This window comes from Glossina fuscipes, unplaced genomic scaffold, assembly GCF_014805625.2.
Source record: "Glossina fuscipes isolate IAEA_lab_2018 unplaced genomic scaffold, Yale_Gfus_2 2, whole genome shotgun sequence".
Lineage (NCBI taxonomy): Eukaryota > Metazoa > Arthropoda > Insecta > Diptera > Glossinidae > Glossina > Glossina fuscipes.
The window spans coordinates 33,640,569-33,660,015 of NW_023998416.1; the positions used below are offsets into that span (position 1 = coordinate 33,640,569).

General features: G+C 34.4%; 1 protein-coding gene across 1 annotated transcript in view; it reads left to right on the forward strand.

Moving 5' to 3' along the window:
• The window catches only part of LOC119633058, a 62,611-nt gene that overhangs the window by 32,690 nt on the left and 10,474 nt on the right, over nucleotides 1–19,447 (forward strand). The window contains exon 2 of the mRNA XM_038026262.1: nucleotides 8,350–8,527. Within this exon, the coding sequence (XP_037882190.1) occupies nucleotides 8,350–8,527 (178 nt within the window). The remainder of the gene's footprint in view (nucleotides 1–8,349; nucleotides 8,528–19,447) is intronic.

Genomic DNA, 19,447 nt, shown 5'->3' on the forward strand with positions numbered 1-19,447 from the left:
ATGAAGGCGAACGCATTCTTCTAGATGAAGCTGTTGAGAAAGATAATAAATTTACTGATTCTTCCAAGACGGCTACAAGGAACTCAGAACATCAAAATGGTATTTTACAAGATGATAAAAACAAAATGGCTGTTAAGATTCACACGTCTGCAGTTGAAACCGAATGCGTGCGTGTAGATAAAGCAGTTGAGAAAGTTAATAAATATAACCATTCTTCCGAAACTGCTATGAAAAATCCAGAGGAGCAAAATAATCAATTAGCAAAGTGTATTAACAGCATTGGCAAGGGTAAAGAGAATGCTGACATTAATGTTACTTCAGCAGGCTCTGCTGAGAAGAACACAAAATGTAAAAATCCTTCTAAACCAATTGCGGTGAAGTCAGGCTCGCGGGATAAGGTGTCGAAAGGGACAACAAATAAAAAGGAGGATGCAAAACAAACGGCTACCACTAGTACATCTACAGCAGATGCAAAAAATACCCTTGCTGGCAAGGCGATTGAGAAAAATGCTAAAACTAAATTGTCAGCCACTGCTTCTTCGCTATCTATTGACAAAAATACGGGAGCTAAACCAAAATGCACCTCCGTAGCCAAAGCTAGTGCGGAGAACAAGAAATGTCGAACTACTTCTCAGCTGGGGGCAAAGGGCCACTCAAAAGCCGGCGATAAAAAAAGTCATTGCAAACAAGTCGCTTCCGCTTCTGCGATTAAAACCAAAAATGTCTCTGCAAACAAATTAGCCAAAAAAGAAACGAAATATTGGGATTCTTCCCAAACGACTACAAAAACTGCAAATCAGCGAAATGTTAATGCGAGTAATTGTAAACCAGTTGTACTCGCTCCTTCATGTCCGCGTCGAGCAGAAGTCTTTCTGAATCGAAATCAATCTGCATGTGTAAACAGGAGCAGTTATTGCTATCAGCCGTACAACTCCTACGGTTATCAAAATTATTGTTCAAGTCCAAGTTATTACAATTGCGGAGGAAGCTATTGGGGCGGCTGCTAAATGCGAAGGTCCTTTATGGTCAAATACAAGAATCACAAGAAGTCGAAAAAGATGTTTCAAAGAACGTATTAGGAAAGTGATAAGCTGAAAATCAATTTGTTAACGAAAATAATCAAAAAATGCACGAAATTAATAAAATTATGTTTTAAGGGAAAAGCGCCGTAGTTACTTTTCATTTTATTAGGAATTGTGTATGTTTATGGTGCGATGGATGTTGGGGCCGCATGACAAATACAAAGTAAAGAAGGGCTTGGGTTTTGAGCATCCCAAGAATATAGAACACGATATAAAGCCATTAGGGACACAGGGGGTGTAAATATATCTGATCGCATGATAACACACCATCTCCACTCTAAACAAAGGGTGAACTTTTGCTGTAGAATTGCTTTTCAGTTTCTCTATTGCTAATTCACGGATTCCTTTCAATGAACAAAACCTTAAAATGTCTTTTCTGGAGTTTTCGGTATGCCTGGAAGGTGCGAATTAATTTACTCATAAATTGCCTGTAGCCCATTATTTTTTCTTTTTTTTTTCTATGAATTTTTCTTGTTTGTTGTTTTTTAAAACCCCTGTAATATTAAATGGACAAGTCGTTGAGTTCTTGACGCAAAAAATTATCCAACGTTTTGTGCAAGTCTCACCTGGACGAAGTTTATCAAGGTATGCTCAAAATTTTCGCTTCCCTGCATGGTAATTAAAGCAAGAAGGTAGCAAGAAGGCATATTGACCCATAAATAAAAACTAATTTGCAAGCCTCGAAGTGCGTAGAGGCGATACCAAAAAACAAATTCAAAACACACTATATAAAGAAAACGAAACAACAAAGACTGCCAGCTCATATCGAGTATGATTTCTAAAATCGATACAAGGAACACATGATTTTTTATTTCGAAAGCAAACGCAGAAAAAGTTATTTATTGTAAAGAAAACAATGTACAAAATTTTATTAAAAACTGTATTTTAATTTTACATGTCAGCAGACAATCTACATTGTAAGCACACGAACGTACGCATGTGTGCAACTACAAGTGTAGGTGTTTTGAATAACTAAAGAAACACAGCCAAACAACAATTTGAACAGGCGTTCAACTTTGCTTGTTTTTTGATAGGCGTTTTTCCAATAATTTTACACGTATAGAAAGAAGTCTTTTTTAAATGTTTGGCTCTTTTTTTTCTCTACATCTCCGTATGCATGACGATGTATAATATATTTATCATTCCGTTTGACACGTCGCAAACTCCACAAAACACACGGCTTGTACGTATGCGTGGTTCCATCGTAAGCAACGAGTTGGAGTTAATATGGCTTGATTATTTCATACATTAAAATGGAGGGATCTGAGTTGAAGTTCATCTGAAGTCAGGCATAAATTGAGAATTTCAAATATTTTATTTTCGTTTGGTGAATATTTTCACATCAATCGGGGCCATAACAAAATCAAAGCTTGGAGGAACTAAAAAAAAAAAAATCGAAAACTTTGAAGTATTTATGCCAATAATTGTTACAGCAACTTATTACTGTAACTAATTTATCCAGAGAAATAAATTCGAAGGAAGCACTGGCATTTAAGACTGTCGGCTTTGTGGACAACTCTACCGCACGTGAGATGTACACCCACGATCATTGAGTAAGTGTTAGTGAAGATGCTTTATCTACTCGGCCGCTTAGGCGGATAGGTCTTGAAACAATTTTGCGATTATGCTTCAAATTTGCAGAAAAAAACAATAACAACATTCTCATCTGGTTACATAAGTCCTCCGAGGGTATGCGTAGCTATCATTTGGAGCTTATTTGAAAGCAAAAAGAAGACATGCATCGTGTGGCAGGTACCTAAGATTGCTTTATAAGTACTTCATAAATAGAGTCGTTCGGCGTGGGGTACCTTCTTTAATGTTGAAGCATTTTTAAGGGTCAAGATACAATGAGTAACGAGTCTCATTTCCATTTGGCTTGATACGTAAGCAAGGAAACATTTTGGATCTGCGATGCTGAAAACCGGAAAAAGATTATTCAAACCATTTCTCCAAACGCAACGCGTTCGAGTTTGGTTCAAAATTTTTATTGGGCTTTTACATTGATCGAAATTCGAACAATGTTGACAGACTATTTTTGGCCTAAAATTGACGCTATGGATTATGGATCAGGTCCACACAACTCATGTATGGATCGTTTGGGTGAAAAATTTAACATAACACTCCCGATTGAAAGACGGTTTACATAAAGAAATCAAATAAGGAATGTGCGTGCGTGTTGAGAAAAATTTCGCATTTTGAACAACGAATGAAAACAATGAAAATCACCTAAACAAGCTTTAGATATTCGTCAATAAATTTTATATTTGCAAACTACTTAATAAAGTCTATTTTGATTCTCAGCTATGACTCTCTAACCCGGCAAGAAAAGCTTCCATTAGGGAAACATCAGAACAATTTCATTTTTCAATAAAGCGATTACTTCGTCTTGCAGCTTGGTTCGAGATCCAATACTCTCCCTCGCAACGGTAAAGACTCCATTTATTCCATGTACTTTTACATATTGTTTTCACGAAGACACTAACTACCTCATCCGACATTTGAATTTTTTTACCCGATTTATCGGAACGCCTACAACGGTGTTAAATCTTGATAACGGATTAGTTGCGAAAGTTACTGAATTGTTTTATTGATCCTTAACGAAAGTCTACTATAGACTTTGACCCATAGCAACATAGATGAAAACTAAAACAACATAATCATGAACTAGGGAAATGCGCATCAGATTCATCTATTGCAAGACTTCTGTTAAGTATTAGCCGATTTTTTTTTCTTTGCAATCCTTCAGAGAGTCTTGAAGATCATTCCAACCAATTTTCGTATTGCACCTTGTTCTAAACCTTAGGTTGTCGCCAATATGAATCACAGACAAGAAAATTACACTCAGTCATGACTAAATGTTTTACACTCATCACAGTTATCCTAGAAAGGACTAAAAAGTAAGGAAAAAAGCTAAACCTTCATACTCCATGACATGGGGCGGGTGCGTCTGATTTTTTCTAATTCCAGAAGGAAAGTTCAAATTTATATGGTGTATGTGTTGTACATTATGATTAACAAGCAAGAAACACAGAAAACAAAGATGTTCACAGTCTTTGTTGCATAAACGTGTGAGCGTTGCGGACGGATGCTTTGATTGGTTTGGGTCATTTTTAAATTTTTTCTCCAATCCTTAGGCAATATCTTCATTTTTGCTACACGATTTCACAGGTGAATAGACTGGAAAGCTTAGATCGATTCAGATCAAGAATACATGAACTTTGCTGTGACAATTTCAACATTAGATGGACGCTTGTCAGGAAAGATGGCTTCAAAACGGCAAACGTGAGACTAAAAATGGACCTTCTGGGATGTTGGGCATTACAGACGATACAACAAAACTATTATACTACCCTTCATATACGTAGACATATGCTGCGGAGTTTATGAATGTGCATATTAGGAATTTCAACTTAACTGACAGCCAAACAACACCACCGTCAGCAACAACAAGAACAGCTGTATCCTGCCGCAGAGAAAAAACAAATTTTTTTATTTATTTATTCTTTTTTTTTTTTTTTTTTTGTGGAATATGAAACTTTGGTTATATACATGAAAAAAAAAAAAAATATGTACGCGTTTATATGCAAGTTCTGTTTGCATATTTATGAGACAATTTTATGGTTGTTAGCAATTTGCTGGCACCATTATTCAAGTGTTGATGATTTATTCGATCATTATAATCCACAGAGTGTCGAAAATCTTTTACTCTTCTACTTTTCATTCATTGATAATAATAAATTGATGATTAATAACAAATTGAGCATTAAAAAATATTTATTACATTATATTGCATTTTATTATAGCTTGGATTCATCATTAAAACGTAGAGTTTTCTTTTGAATTAAAATGACTTTCATTTCGTACGCAACCGACGAATAAGACCGATTCATTTACTAACACAATTACAAATCATGAATTAGTTGAAGAGTAATATTAATTTGTGTGTTTCTAAATTTAATCCATCGATCAAGAATTCCTGCGGCGGACTTGCAGACGTCCCCTCTAACATAAGAAATCCATATTGTTTTTGTGAAAGTTTCAGTTCTGATTAGCTCTTTACAAGATACCGTTTTCAAAACAGCGGGAGTTCAAGTTTCATGTTCGAGTTTCATGCGTTAAGTAAACCTTGATTTTGTATGCGAAAAAATACCGTTCAAGGTGATCTTTGGTTCTAAAAATATCATGGAAAAGAATGACTTGTCCGATCTTAAACGAAGTGCTCAACGTAGCGCAAGTCCAAACGATGTGGATGGTTATTGACTAAAAGATTTCAAAAGGCATCGTTATTCTCAATAAGTGCTCACTGTGGGTCAAATGCACCGTGTAAGAAAGTCGATGGGTACAATGGCAAAATTGCATAAATTAAAGTTGGAATTGTTGCCGCACTCAACGTGTCCTCATGATCTGACCCATAATGACTATGATCTGTATGCAAATCCGTAAAGAACGGACAAGGAATGTCTTAAGACATTCGTTCTATAAAAAAAAAAAAAAAATAATCTAAGAAAATTTTTGGTTTGATTGTGCCAATGTTGAAAGTGCTGTGGTGATAAACTTGAACATAGCAAAAACAAAAATGTATTTTTCTTACCTAGTCCTGGAAACTGTCCACTTCTCTGATACACATGAACAAATTAAATTATCGCAATGGAACACCGCCCGTCATTAAATACCCTACGCCAGTTCCCTTAATGAAATTATGCTTAAAACGACTTTTCAAATAAGGTTTTATATGCGAAGTGGTCGAAAAAGTGGTCTGATCCGAACCATTACCAATAACATTCGTCGTTTGATCGAAACATGTCGCAATCTCAAAATTTCATCAAAATATCTTAAAAATTGCGAAATGTAAGTTGAACACGACGAACAGGCAAGCTTGGATCGAATCAGAAAGTAATTCTGTATCAAGCTGGGTATATCTAAAACCGAATTGGAGGAGACGGGAGCGCAAGTCTAAGTTAAACATAATCAGACTTAATTATGAGAAGAAATTCATTAACGTACCAGACAAGCAAAATAGATCTTAAATAGTTGCTTTAAGAATCACACGCCGTCGATGAAAGCCCCGTGGAGGGGATGGAGTTCAGAAGAAGTGTTGAAGATCTATTGGAAATCCATAGCCTATAATTAATTCGGCCGAAGGCCTTGACAAAATCAGTGTACTATATATAAGAGCATTATAACAGATTACCTTTGGGCTTGCTTGCTTGAAGGCATGCTAAAATGAACAAATGGATGATTTAACAGAGAAAGCTAGTTTTCGAGCAACAATTCGTTCAAATAGCTTTCGTAGAATACTCTACTTGATGACGTCCCTTTAGCCCACAAAGCCATGTTTGTGTACGCTTTTGTGTGGTGGAAGCTGCGTTTCAGATGCAACGGTTATATGCCAACATCACGCAAAAAAACGGGTATAACGGAAAGAGAATTAAATTGAAATTGATTGTTTCCAACGTTTCTGATCATTTTCTGAATCGATCTGAGCTTGTCGGTCCGCTTGCGTGTTTGCCCATCCGTCTAGCTCGTTTTCTTGCGTACAATCCGCAGGCGGCAAATTTTTTACATATTTTAATGAAATTTGCTACATTGACGTATTTTGGAACAAGCGCGCAAACTATCGATAATACTTCGGACCGCACCTCTTTTTCGACTACTTTCTATGCGACACCTTGTGCCCAATGTGCTTTGTTCCTATCGATCAATGATTTCCATTGCAAGCGCGTGGTTTTAAGCTGTCGGAGAACTCTTGCAGTATTTACATTTTTGATACGCATCGAAAACCCATCTAGACTTAACTATGTCTTACTGTTGAAGCCGCTGGTTTATCCAGCAAGACAAACTAGGAAATCTCGCCCCTTTGGGTTTTTATGGAAAAGCATTTCATATGTGTAATGTTCGCCGTCAACTGAAAATTTCGCTTTTTAATTAAATTAATTTAATTTAATTCAAGCTTTTCGTTTCCCTTTACCCACAAAGAGCTTCTGTATATCTTTACTTGCATAGAGATTGTTACCATACGATTTCTTTAGCATTGAACTGCACTTTCCTTTAGAGCAATAAAGTAACACTTGCTAGATGAAAAATGTCTTGACGATATTTTAACGAACTAGCACAGGCTGAAAGTTGACTATTTGCACTTGACAATGTTTCGACTTTTAAAACTGGTGAAAATGAAACAATCAGTGAAATGAGATACTCTACGCGTTACGGTCTCTAGGGTGTACTTTTCTGGACGTCGCAAACTAAAGAACAACGCTACAAATATTCCTCTTGTTCACTTGTAGAGCTTGTTCCGAATGGAATGCAGTATTGCAACATACCAGTAAGTCAATATCTGCATTCAGTGCATGGTTTAATATGAACAAGCATATAGACATCAAAAAAAAAAAAAAAAAAGTGGGTCTATTGTCAATTGTAGTCAAGTCTAGTTCTGTCGACATAGGGTATAAAAATGTTTATGCTTTACCTTGCAACAGCAATTTCAAATGATTTAAATTCATATTAAATAAATCTCACTCTCTGCGCACATACATATGTGCATTCATATGTGCATTGTAAATATGTCACATAATACAATTTACTGTAAACGCTGACGGGTGCCAATATTTGTATAGCACTTATAATAAACTAAAACTTTTGCAAAAATATCAAATTTTCACAACTATTTGACTTATGGCACGGCCTGTGCTTATTTACATCTATACATGTATGTATGTATTTTACACATTCACATACATATATACATACATATACCCATACAAAGTATAATGTGTTCCACTTTACATCTGATACTGATACCCTCCCAGTTATCGACGGTATAAGACCAATGTTGACAACTAAAGTGCAATTGAAATACAATATAAAGACCGTGTGATATCGCTTGTGTTTGAATGTATGTTCAGATCTATGTATGTGTGGCTGTGAAAACAGAAGCCAAAAAGTAATGTAGTCTCAATAGTTGCATGCATTTGTATGCGCAATTTTATAAACGAGGATTTTTTTTTAAACATATATAGAAAAGAATATTAAAAAAAAAAAAGAAAAGAAAAGAAGAGAAAAGAAAAAAAATACTTGACGCCACTACTTGGCTTTGATATGAACCGAAAACGTTATAATATAAACTCAAGTCATTGAACTAAATAAATGAGTATTTGCAATTGTGTGCGAATAACGCTACTGTTAGCCCATTGTTTTTACCTAATCTTTACGATATTCAAAGTTTTTCGTTTAAGCAACGAATGCTCATTTTATTTTGCTTTCCTTCCAGCAAGATTATGTTGATGATGAGCCATATGATGAACCATATCGTAATACCATAAATGATCAAATGCAACGTGACTCGGCTCCTGGTGTTATAACAGAACAAAAATATTCCGAAGTCGGGAATGAGAAAGCAGTGCAGCAGGCTCGTGACCGATACATACAAGAAAACAACAAACGGCCCAGTAAGTGTTTTTCATAATCTTTTTCCAATTTTTTCATTTTGTTTTTTTTATCAGTTGCCTCCAAAATTATTTATGTGGTTTAAATTTAATGATTGTGAGCAGTTTTATTGTTTCTCCATACACAAGCATATGTTCCACGGAGTAACGGGATCGTTTAAATGCAAAGCATTTTTTTGTTTGTTCTAAGAAATTGCAATTGTTTTGTGGTAAATAATTTATGAGAAAGAAATTGCAAATGATTCCCGGAAGAAATTTTTGTTTGCATATTAAATAATTACAACAATAATAAGAATAATAATAACAACAACAATACCAATAGCAAGACGGATACCATTAAATAGCAAACATTCAATTAGTAAACAATAAATAATTGTTGTTATGAATAATGCAACAGACGAAACCATAATAAATAAAAAAATCTTAAGCGAATCTTGGATATCCACTGTACCTAAGGTCATTGCATGATACTAGTTCAGAACGATTGTTACTTGAACTATTTTTTCATCGTGAAGTTCATAGTGGAGTATTTTAATTATCGCGTCGACGATACTTTTTAGGCTAACTTTTGATTCTCGCAAAGTCCACGCATCCTTCACATCTAGGTGCTAGATTTTTCAAATCCTTCAGTATTTTGATTTTCGCATCGTGGAATAATTGAAACACAGATAAGCGTCCGACAGACCCATGGATATAATTCCTAGAATAGTATTAGTGATCAAGACAATACATTTCTCTTTCTTGCAAACTAAATTGCGAATTTAAAATATCGCTAACTTCTCGTGTCTGTGAAGTAAAACCAATATATTGCGAAATGAACTTCCCTGGGTTGGAAAGTAAATGCAATACCTTGCGAATAAAATCTGGATATAAATCTGTTTACTATAACTTATTGTGCATGTACTTGCGAAGAATTTATAATAATAGAATAATGATGTAATAAACGCGCCTGCTTTGATTTTAAAGAGCGAAAGTAATTTTCCAAATGCTTAATAGAGTGTTAATAACCTAAGGTGCGTTGATTTTAGTGATCTTGAGGCGGTATTCGTAAAAAACTTTGTACCGAAATAAATGGCCTTTGAAAAGACTTGGCAGTGCTACGCAGATGTTAATTTAGACGAACGAAATAGCGTGCAAAGATCTTGTATGCATTCTTCTTGAAATACTCTCCGAAGTAAAAATAAACCAAAGAAGAAAAAAATTTTATTAATAAATAGAACTCAAGCGCGGTAGAGTTTACTTCGGTCGTAGTTATAGTGAGTGCTCAGTTGAGAAAGGCATAATACTTACCGGCTGGGCCACTCACTAAGCTGCGGCCATACACCTTCCTATCTCTTTGCGAATTTCTTTTCTGACTAATTGTACGCGACTTCGCTTAATACATTTATTCACTCATTTTGGTAATAATACACCAAAAATTGATCGTTATTTTCATGCAAAGGCATACTTTTCCTGCAAGCCATAAAAGGAATTCTTATATGCGGTGGTATCCAAAAAGCAGACCTACTTGGGCCAATTTGCTATTCTGAACCAAGACTATTTTCACCATGAAATATTAAAAATTATATCTTTTTGCTGTGTATAGATTTAGTTTTCGCGCGAACGGTTTTATGAGAAAGCGTTAAAAAAATGGCGGGAAATTTTGAAAATTGCCTTTTTGCCCTGTAACGAGTTTTCGACACAAGGCGTGGCGTGGGGGTCGAACGGATCCAAACTACTTTCAATAGTATTCTTGGGCCAATGGACGCCAGTATATCAAATTTCATCAAAATAGGCGTGGTGTGCGGAGTGAACGGATCCAAACTACGTTCAATAGCATTCTTGGGCCAAAGGACGCCAGTATATCAAATCTCATCAAAATATCCCGAAAATCGCGACCTGTAGCTTGACAAGAATCTTACATGGACAGGCATTGAATGTACAGACAGACTTAGTTCGATTCAGACTCATTTTCTCGATCGGTACAATAAAGGGTGGGTCTATCTTAAGCCCTTCTGCATATTGCATACGTCCGCACAAACTAACACATACAAGTGCTGTAGGATATAAAGACGAACATCCATTCAAATAAATAAAAAAAATATTTTAAATTAGTATTCATCATGTAGTTTCAATCATTAAGTTCAAGTTTTCTCTGCAACATTTAATTAGTTTTGAAATAAATTTCTATTCTATTCTGGTGTAGAAATAGAAAATGAAAATGATTGGAAAAAATACGGAGTAACTTACCTTTTATGTAATAGTATCAAGCAAATAAATTTAGCCCTGCTAAAATTTAAGTGTAAGAATATTAGCTTTTCCCCGCTCGTTAAGATCATTTTTGCATTAGATAGACACATAAATTTTTTTATTCAATTGATGTTTCTTACAAAATTTGCTCTTCTTAATCAGGTTTTTGTGCAGGTGTGTTTACATGATCGGCTTTTTCGGACTTGGGATTTATGCTTTAAATGCATTTGAGCTTAAAGAGTAAAAGCTTAATTGACGTCGCAATAATTTTTTATATTATATGAAAAACAATAATAATGCGTTGAATATCATACGTATTTTAGGTGTATAGTATTGTTTAGGCCGTTTCTTTTGTGACATTCGAGACTTTGTTGTAAAAAACGGGTTACTATTGAAAATATTTTCCGTTGCTAGGCACTACTCTTTCTATCTTTAAAAAATAAAACGAATTCCTTGCTGTAGAAACAACTAGTCTTTTAAATCTATCCGAAAAATAACCCAGATTTGAGCAACGTTGTAGGAACGGTGACATCATTCAAGCAAGCAACCAACCATATAATTGAAATCCCTGTCAATTGAAAGGAATAATCTCTTTTAGTAATAGCGGGGAGAATACAACTCTATGGATTATAATTCAAACAAAAAAACATTTACTGATCGAGTTTTACTTCATACTGAAGACTCACGCTGTCATGACATTTAGCATATAATGACAATTTTTTTCCGCAATCGTAATACATTAATTGCTGTTGTGTGCCCCGATTTCATTTGGTTGGAACAAACCATAATACATCACACCCGGGTGACCCTCAAATGGAACTTCCTATGTTTTTTAATCTTTCGACATCGTAATACATTCACTTTTTTCACTTGCAAAGTCCTTCGAATTAAGCGGAGCAATTAAACGTTACTACATGTGATATTTTTTTGAAACAGAACTACGATTCTACTTACGTTCGCTCTTCGGAAACGACGGAATCACATCCGCACTCGGCCATAAAATATGAAATAAATTAAACAAATGCCTGACCCAGTAGAACTTTAATGTAATTTCTACTATTTTCACTGGCTCAGTGATTTTATTGGAATAAGCATAACAATAATCTGCATTTATCCCCTCGGAAACAGTCGCCGAAAAAGAAAATTACCCTTTCTTCTCGCCAGGAAAGAGGAAACACGCCCAACTTCGCTTTCTTAGTTCTTTTCTTATAATAAAAAATTTTAATTTCTTGATCGAGTAATTATCGATTATCTAATCGGTTGTTACCAATCAAAAGTATTATCATCCCGTACTCAACTGCTACAAAGTTATTGTACATTTTTTATGATAGGTGATGCCAAAGCCTAAACAATGATAATAATATTGTACTCTTGCACTGCAACTTTAAGCAACAAAGACCGATCTTCAATAGTTTTTCGAATCTTCGACAACGGACGTTACTTAGCTTCTCATATGTACATATATGTATATATCTGTGTATATAAAATGTAGGAAAAAATTTTTCTTTACACAGCTAAAAAACACATATTTTTTTCTTAGTGTATACTTATTCCAAATAACTCTATACTCACGTATAATAATAAATACAAAAAATGTTAAATGTTCACGATAAGAAATTCACTGGTTGATATCAATCATTTGATAACGGTATACCACACTCAATTGCACTCACGTATAAAACGCACACATTTAGCTAACAATTCGGTAGACATTTAGGCAGACAGGTGTTGTTGTTCGTGTATAAGTGTTGAGCATTAAAGCAATGCATGTATATACAAGCGACAGTGGCAGCATTTGTTAATAATCTGCCGGGCCGGTTAAAGTGAAATTGACAAAAAAAAAAAAAAAAAAAAAAAAAAATTGAATAAAATAAGCGAAGTGGAAAAATGAAAAATGAAAAAAAGCGCAGAAAATTCATAAAAGACCAGAAAAGATACATAAAATTTGCAACAACAACTGCAGCAGAGAGGTAATACAATAAAACGAAAAATGAAGTGCTTAAGCTTGTGTAACCTACTTTAAATGTGGCAACAACTCAATAAAAAATTCCAAGTTCATTAAATGTTTACGCTAATATTTGTTGACAATTTTCAAACTGTAGGTAAATAACAGTGGATCTACGCTATTAAGCTGACAATCAATGCACATTCAAACACGTATTGATATTTAAGAAGATAAAGTTTTAAATTCGCGGAATGTATGGCAGAATTTACCAAAGCTCAATCATGACACACTCTCACTAAATGCAGATGCACTAGCTACGGTCGCTCAGGAGACGTTTGTATAAGTCTAAGATATAGAAACTAATTTAACCATTTATGTGACAACATTGGTGAAGAAAAAAAACTTGATATATCAATTTTATTTGATAACGAGATAATTTTCATTCATTTTCTTCATTGTACGCTTATTCACTGCGAAAGAGAAACAGAAGAAAATTTACTTCACGTTATACGCTTCGGTGTCAAGAGCGTTTGATGTTGTTGTTATTGTTGCGTTTATTTTTTTTTTTTGCCAGATAATTGCTAATAACTAACTAACTAACTAACTGTAACCAGTGTAAGATAATAAAGTCAATTGTACATTAATTTTTCGCGGATTTAATGCTTTAGTAGAGAATTATTGGAAGAAGTCAAGTACGCATTGTAAGTAGTAAAGCATAGCTAATCAAAATTGCGATATATGCAATGGCGGTCACTATTATTGCCATTATCATGGTCAAAATTTGGCGCAAAATTACAGTTGAACAAAAATTGTTGCGAAAAAGTCAGTTTTTGTCGACGTCATGTTGAGGAGTGATCGCAACTAGAGATATACTCAAGGAAATCGGAACATTTCGAAACGGTTTGTCCAATACAATTTCAGTCAACTGAACGTAAACGTACTGATGATGATAAGATATATATATATGAATGTCCGACTGAGAAAAGCTGTGTAGCGCTTTTCCCAATAGCGATCACTAGGAAATGTGATATTTGAATATCGCTTGAATTAGCGAATGAAATATTGATTGACCGGATTTCCATCTGCGAACTCCTACGGAAACGAAATTGCAGCATTTTTGAAGGAGGTGATAACGGTCAACAAAAAGGAGGTCACATATGGCAATAATGTGCGAAAAATGGTGAATGAATCTGCTGAACTCCTGATATTCCCCCGAAGAGTTCTCGGGGCAAATGACGAAATGGAAACTATGGTACTCAGCCAATTCGCTATTGCGCTAGAGTTGCCCATCTATCTGGCAGAAAAGATCAGTGGTTTGCGCCGATTTGTCATAGTCGACATTGTCAATAGGCATAACTTAGCTTGGTTTCTTTATCGAGCCCCTAACAAAGACCTCTAAAAAATATATAGAAATAAACACCGATAAGAACTAATTATTTTTCAGTTACAAAAGACCACCCAAAAAACGCGGACTACCTTCTCCTCAAAAAAAGAAACTTGGCTCGTAAAAGTTTAATATCGTTAATGACGGTGCCGCGTAAAATTTAGTATATAGTTGAATGAGGAATGAACGGGGATGGATCGAATGGTTTTTTTTTTGTTGCAAATATCAATAATAGCTTTGCTTGTTTAAAATTATTTTGGCCAGTTATGTTTTAACCTCTAAGGTGGTTCATAACCCAAGTCTAAAGGCAATTAACCGATCTCAATTGTTGGAAGAAACGAGTCGTTCCCTTCGTTGCCGTACTCGGTGTCAACGATTTTCTTATCTCCCTCGTTAGACAGCAACTTAAGCATCCGCTGCGCTCACTGTGCCAAGCTTCTACACAACAAACAAAAATAATATAAACGAACCTGTTGAGGACAATCATTGTTTAACTCAAATATTTTTTCCTTAGTAGCGCTCTACGTGCGTACTCACTTGTCATTATATCGATGCCTACAACTTACCCCTTCCGAAACCAATCTTTCGATCTCTATCTTTCTCTTTCTCTCTTAAGCAATTAGCACATACGGTTGAGTGAAACAAAAATCGCAAATAAACACAAAAAATGCATTTGATAACTTGTTATAAAAACAACAAGAGGCTTAACCGTTATTCGCTTAAAAGCAACGAATAAAAATGAAAAGCATTAACGCGAACAACAAACGACAAATGAAAAATATTCCCATAATTGTTCTTAAATGAAGAAGAAAATAATAGAAAAATGAGAAAAAAAAAACAAAAAAACGCAAGAATGAATCTCTGTACGAGTTCTTTTCATTCTTAAATATAAAAAATCAACAGAACATTTTAGCGAATTGCGCTGAGAGAGCCGCAGACGTAATTCCCATAACATTTCAAGTTGTCACGTTGTCAGATAATTTCACACTTGTACCAGATTACAAGCTATTGTATCGCAAAAAAAAAAAAAACAATTGCAAAGCAGACAGACAAAATAATGTATATACAAATGTTCGCTGCTACCACAGAGAGACATTTTCAATCGTTACGTGTGCATTGATGACAAGCGATAGTTCGGTATATGTTCTTCTTATTTGTCTCTACGGTATGGAACTTTCTTCTTCTTCATTGCTCCACATTCTACATTATCTATTACGCTGACAATCAGTAGTTATTGATCGATACGATAATCGTTCTATTACATCTTGTTACTCGTTACATTCTTAAGATTGCTTGAAAATTAACCCAAGCAATTAATGAAATTGCAATGAAATATATGAAGCAAGTTAAGTTGAACGGAATCCTATGGAGATCGCTAACTGAAAGTATTGTGTGAAAATTTGATAGGATTTCGGTACACGCCGCATTTGTTAAAAACAAATTATAAAAATTTATCTTCTTAAAAAGTATGAAATTAATTTTAATTATTATGATATTAGTATGAAATTAGTTTTTATTATTATTTTGGAATAAAAAGAAAAACATTTTTCATCAAAACTATGCCTTCGTCCATCAAGGTATTCTTGCCAAAGGGCCAAAGGGCTAACCTACACTAGTAATTGCACTTATCGAGCAATTTCTTGGCGAAATGAGCAAACTGTATCAGTAGCTTGCAAATACTTTGAGTTGCTATCAGGAAACTATTTCAGAGATGCAAGAAATGAATTTAAAAAGTAGGAACAAACTACCTTAATCCTACGAGAGAAAGTCGTATATATTAGATTACATCGACAGCAACAAAAACACGTGGGTTAGTTAAGTCAACTGACAAGCTCGCAGAGATTAAGCAAATTAACCGTTGCGGAATTAGGAGAAAAGGCACTTACTTAGAGTTATCTTTTGAAAATAACAACTTTTCAGTTAATGAGTTATTACATTCGTTCCACGAAATTTTCAATTAGTTTAATATAATTTTTTCATGATTTTTTCAGTGAGCACGAGTTGCATCTTTTTTTCCTTTTTTATATTAAAAAGCATCACATAGCATATTTCTTCAGACATTTTACTCATTTTCCAATCAATATAACTTTTTACACGAACAAAGAATTAGAAAGGTATCTTCACAAAATATGTGAGTTGAAATGTAATCTTCGTTTGAGACGATCGGACGAGAGTTGCTCGATATATAGGAGGAGAATTTTCAATATATATTAATATTAGACCTTTCAGGAAGACAGTATCCTACAGCAGCAAAATATGTGGGTTAAATCAACTTTTGGTTAATTAGCTAAAGGCCATTGTTAATATTGTTTAATTGCATTCCTATTGAACCAGATAAGTACTGCGATTTTTGTTTATTATACTTTGCAAAACTTATGATACAAGTGTACATTAACGTATGCATGCAACACCCAAAAGGAGTAGGATTCAGAATCGCTTTCTGAATCGATTTAAGCTTGTTCGTCCGTCTTTGGTGGTTTGGCACAACGACAAATCCTATTGAAAGTGGCTTGATTTGGACTCCTTTTCCGACCACTTACCATGTAACTTAATTTAAGAAGTCTTCGTATGAATAACCATGTTAAGCGAAGTGGTGTAGGGTGTTGAATGACGGATCGTTGTAAACCTTAGTCTTTTTACTTGGTTTAAGTTAAAATTGAAATCGGTTAGTAATTCAATCAGGACCATTTTTGTATCGAGCATGCGAAGAGTTCTGATGAATGTCTGTTTGGCGGCTTTGCGCAGTGCCGAAACTTGTAGACGAAGATATGAAAACAATTTTTCGAGCTACTCCAAGTTCTTCTATATTCTACTTGAGTACGTGAGCAGATCAAATGTATTTCTTGACCTTGGGTTGTTAATCGATCAGGGAATATTGAGATATTTTGATCGATATGAGTAAAGGTCGTCGGCATTCCGAAAACTAGGCCCGATAGAAAAAAATTGATTATGACCATTTGGAGGTAATTTCATAAAAATTTTGTAAGTTTACATGCCTTACGACGATCTTTCGAAGCATAAAAATTGAAAAAAGTCAAAAAGACTGGCGTGATAGTTTTTAGTGTTAAGCAAAGCCTTCCTTAAAAATTTGAACCTTATATTCTAATCTAACGGTGATTATCACAATCATTTGAAATATGGTTATTACAATAATAAAGCTTAGATAACAAAATCTTTAATATCGTTTTTTTTAATTTTTTATGAAATAATGACTAAATTTTGTCTAACATTGAAGATCGTTAGAGTCAGTTCGTTAGTTGAGTGTTGTACATGTAATTATGTATGAAAAAAAAAAAAAAAAAAAACAAGAAACCCTCAGGCTTTTGGCCACACAGAAAATACATAAAAATTTATGGCATATATTTTAAAACGAAGAAGAAGAAGAAAAGAGAATTATATATAAGAAAATTTCTAAGTTCCACAAGATCATCTGCATGCAGCTATATAAGTAAGTATTATATGGGTTTGCGTGTGACTGACTGACTGATGGCGTTATGGCAGTTTGCACATGATTGTGGTCGACAATTTATTATTAATACAATATTGCAGCCAACTAGTGAGACAAAAAGATAGGCCTAACTGCACACATATGCACATGTATTATCTAGATTATGAATAACATGAATGCATGCATGCATAACATAGAAAATTAGACATATGTAGTATACTTACATACGAACATATATATAAACATTTATGATCTCTTATGTATGTATATATGTTATGTCTTGTAATTGAGCATTGGCATGGCTTAAGAAAACACCAACACTAGTATCTGTCTTATAATTGAGTAGAAGAAAATTTCACATGATGGTAGTGGCAAATTCCTTTTAAACAAAAAAAAAAAAAAAAAAAAAAAAAAGACAGAAAAAATACTTGGGTGGCTTGATAAATAAATCCTTGGGTGGCATGAATAGCTATTAACAATTACAATGACTATCGATCAACGTCTTCATCTGCATACATATATATATACATATATACATCTACCGATTATAAAAAATGCCGATCAATTGATGAAACTCGTGATCCCAACGAGCACACTGGCATTAACTTAATAGGTCTTCTACTAACGGCTTTCTCTCGTTTTTATTAACCGAGTATATTTGGTTATTCAGCCAGTTTGTGTTTAAACGGGCGTTGCAATGCTTTTTTCGAAGCTCTTTTTTTTCAATTTTTTTTTTTATTTACTTTTTTTTTTTATAATTTGTTTATTGCAACCAATAAATCTAAATGTTAAGTTTTAGCAAAAGTTTATAGTCCTATAAACTAAAACTGCCTATTGGATGTTTGATTGGTTTGGCTTGATGGGTTGTTGCTGTTACAAGATTCGCAAACTCGTCGCACTTTATTCATTACGTTGTCAAATCGAAGGCACCTGTCTATCTCTCTTCTCTTAAGTGACATTTTATGACTTTATTTTGATGTAAACAAACGTCGTTTGCCGCTAACAATAACGAAAGCACCAAACGCTTTATAAGCAAACGGACAACGAGCCATAGGTATATAAACCTCTTTAATGAATTGACTCTTACTATTAATTGTGACGCAAGTATAGTTTTGTTTTTTTTTTTTTTTACGGTCATCATCAATAGGTGAATATATACCGGTTTTATCATTGCGGTTGCAACACCTGCAGGCAATCATCCAACGCTACAAGAAGTGCACACAGAGGACACTAGATCAATTTTACCGATGATAATACTCCGCCTACGATAGTTAAAAAAAAAAAAGAAAAAAGAAAACAAATTGTATAGAAGCTATAGCTTATCATATATCTGATAGCATATATCAAATTTGTTATAAATATAATTGCAGCCATCCTAAAGTTCACTGCACAAATAGTTTTGATTGATCATTTGACACGCCTACAAATAATTTGGGAGAACGGAAAGAGAAGAAGTAAAAGCGCTGCAGAGAATCACCATCAAATACCCCAAGGCACTTGGCTTAATATAGTTATTCATATAACGACTTTGCACTAGCTAGGCTTTATATTAGAAGCAGTCGAACAAAGGGTCTGATCCGAAGACCACAAATAATGTAGGGTATAAAAACGATGCAATGCAGCATAGCCCACAATTATTTATCATATACCACTTTGCTTAATACAGTGTTTAATACAGCGACTGTTCAAAGTATGGCGTTATATAGAAATTTGTTGGAAAAATAGTTGGATCCGACCCATTTTGAGTAGAGTTCGTTCTTAGTTTCGTGTCGGTGTACCAAATGCCATCAGAATATCTCAAACATTGCGGCGTGTAGGTTGAACAGAAAATGAACAAACGGATAGACGGACAGACAAGCTTATGTCAATTCAGAAAGTAAAACTTCGAAAATTTCAACCTATAAGTTGAACGCAAGA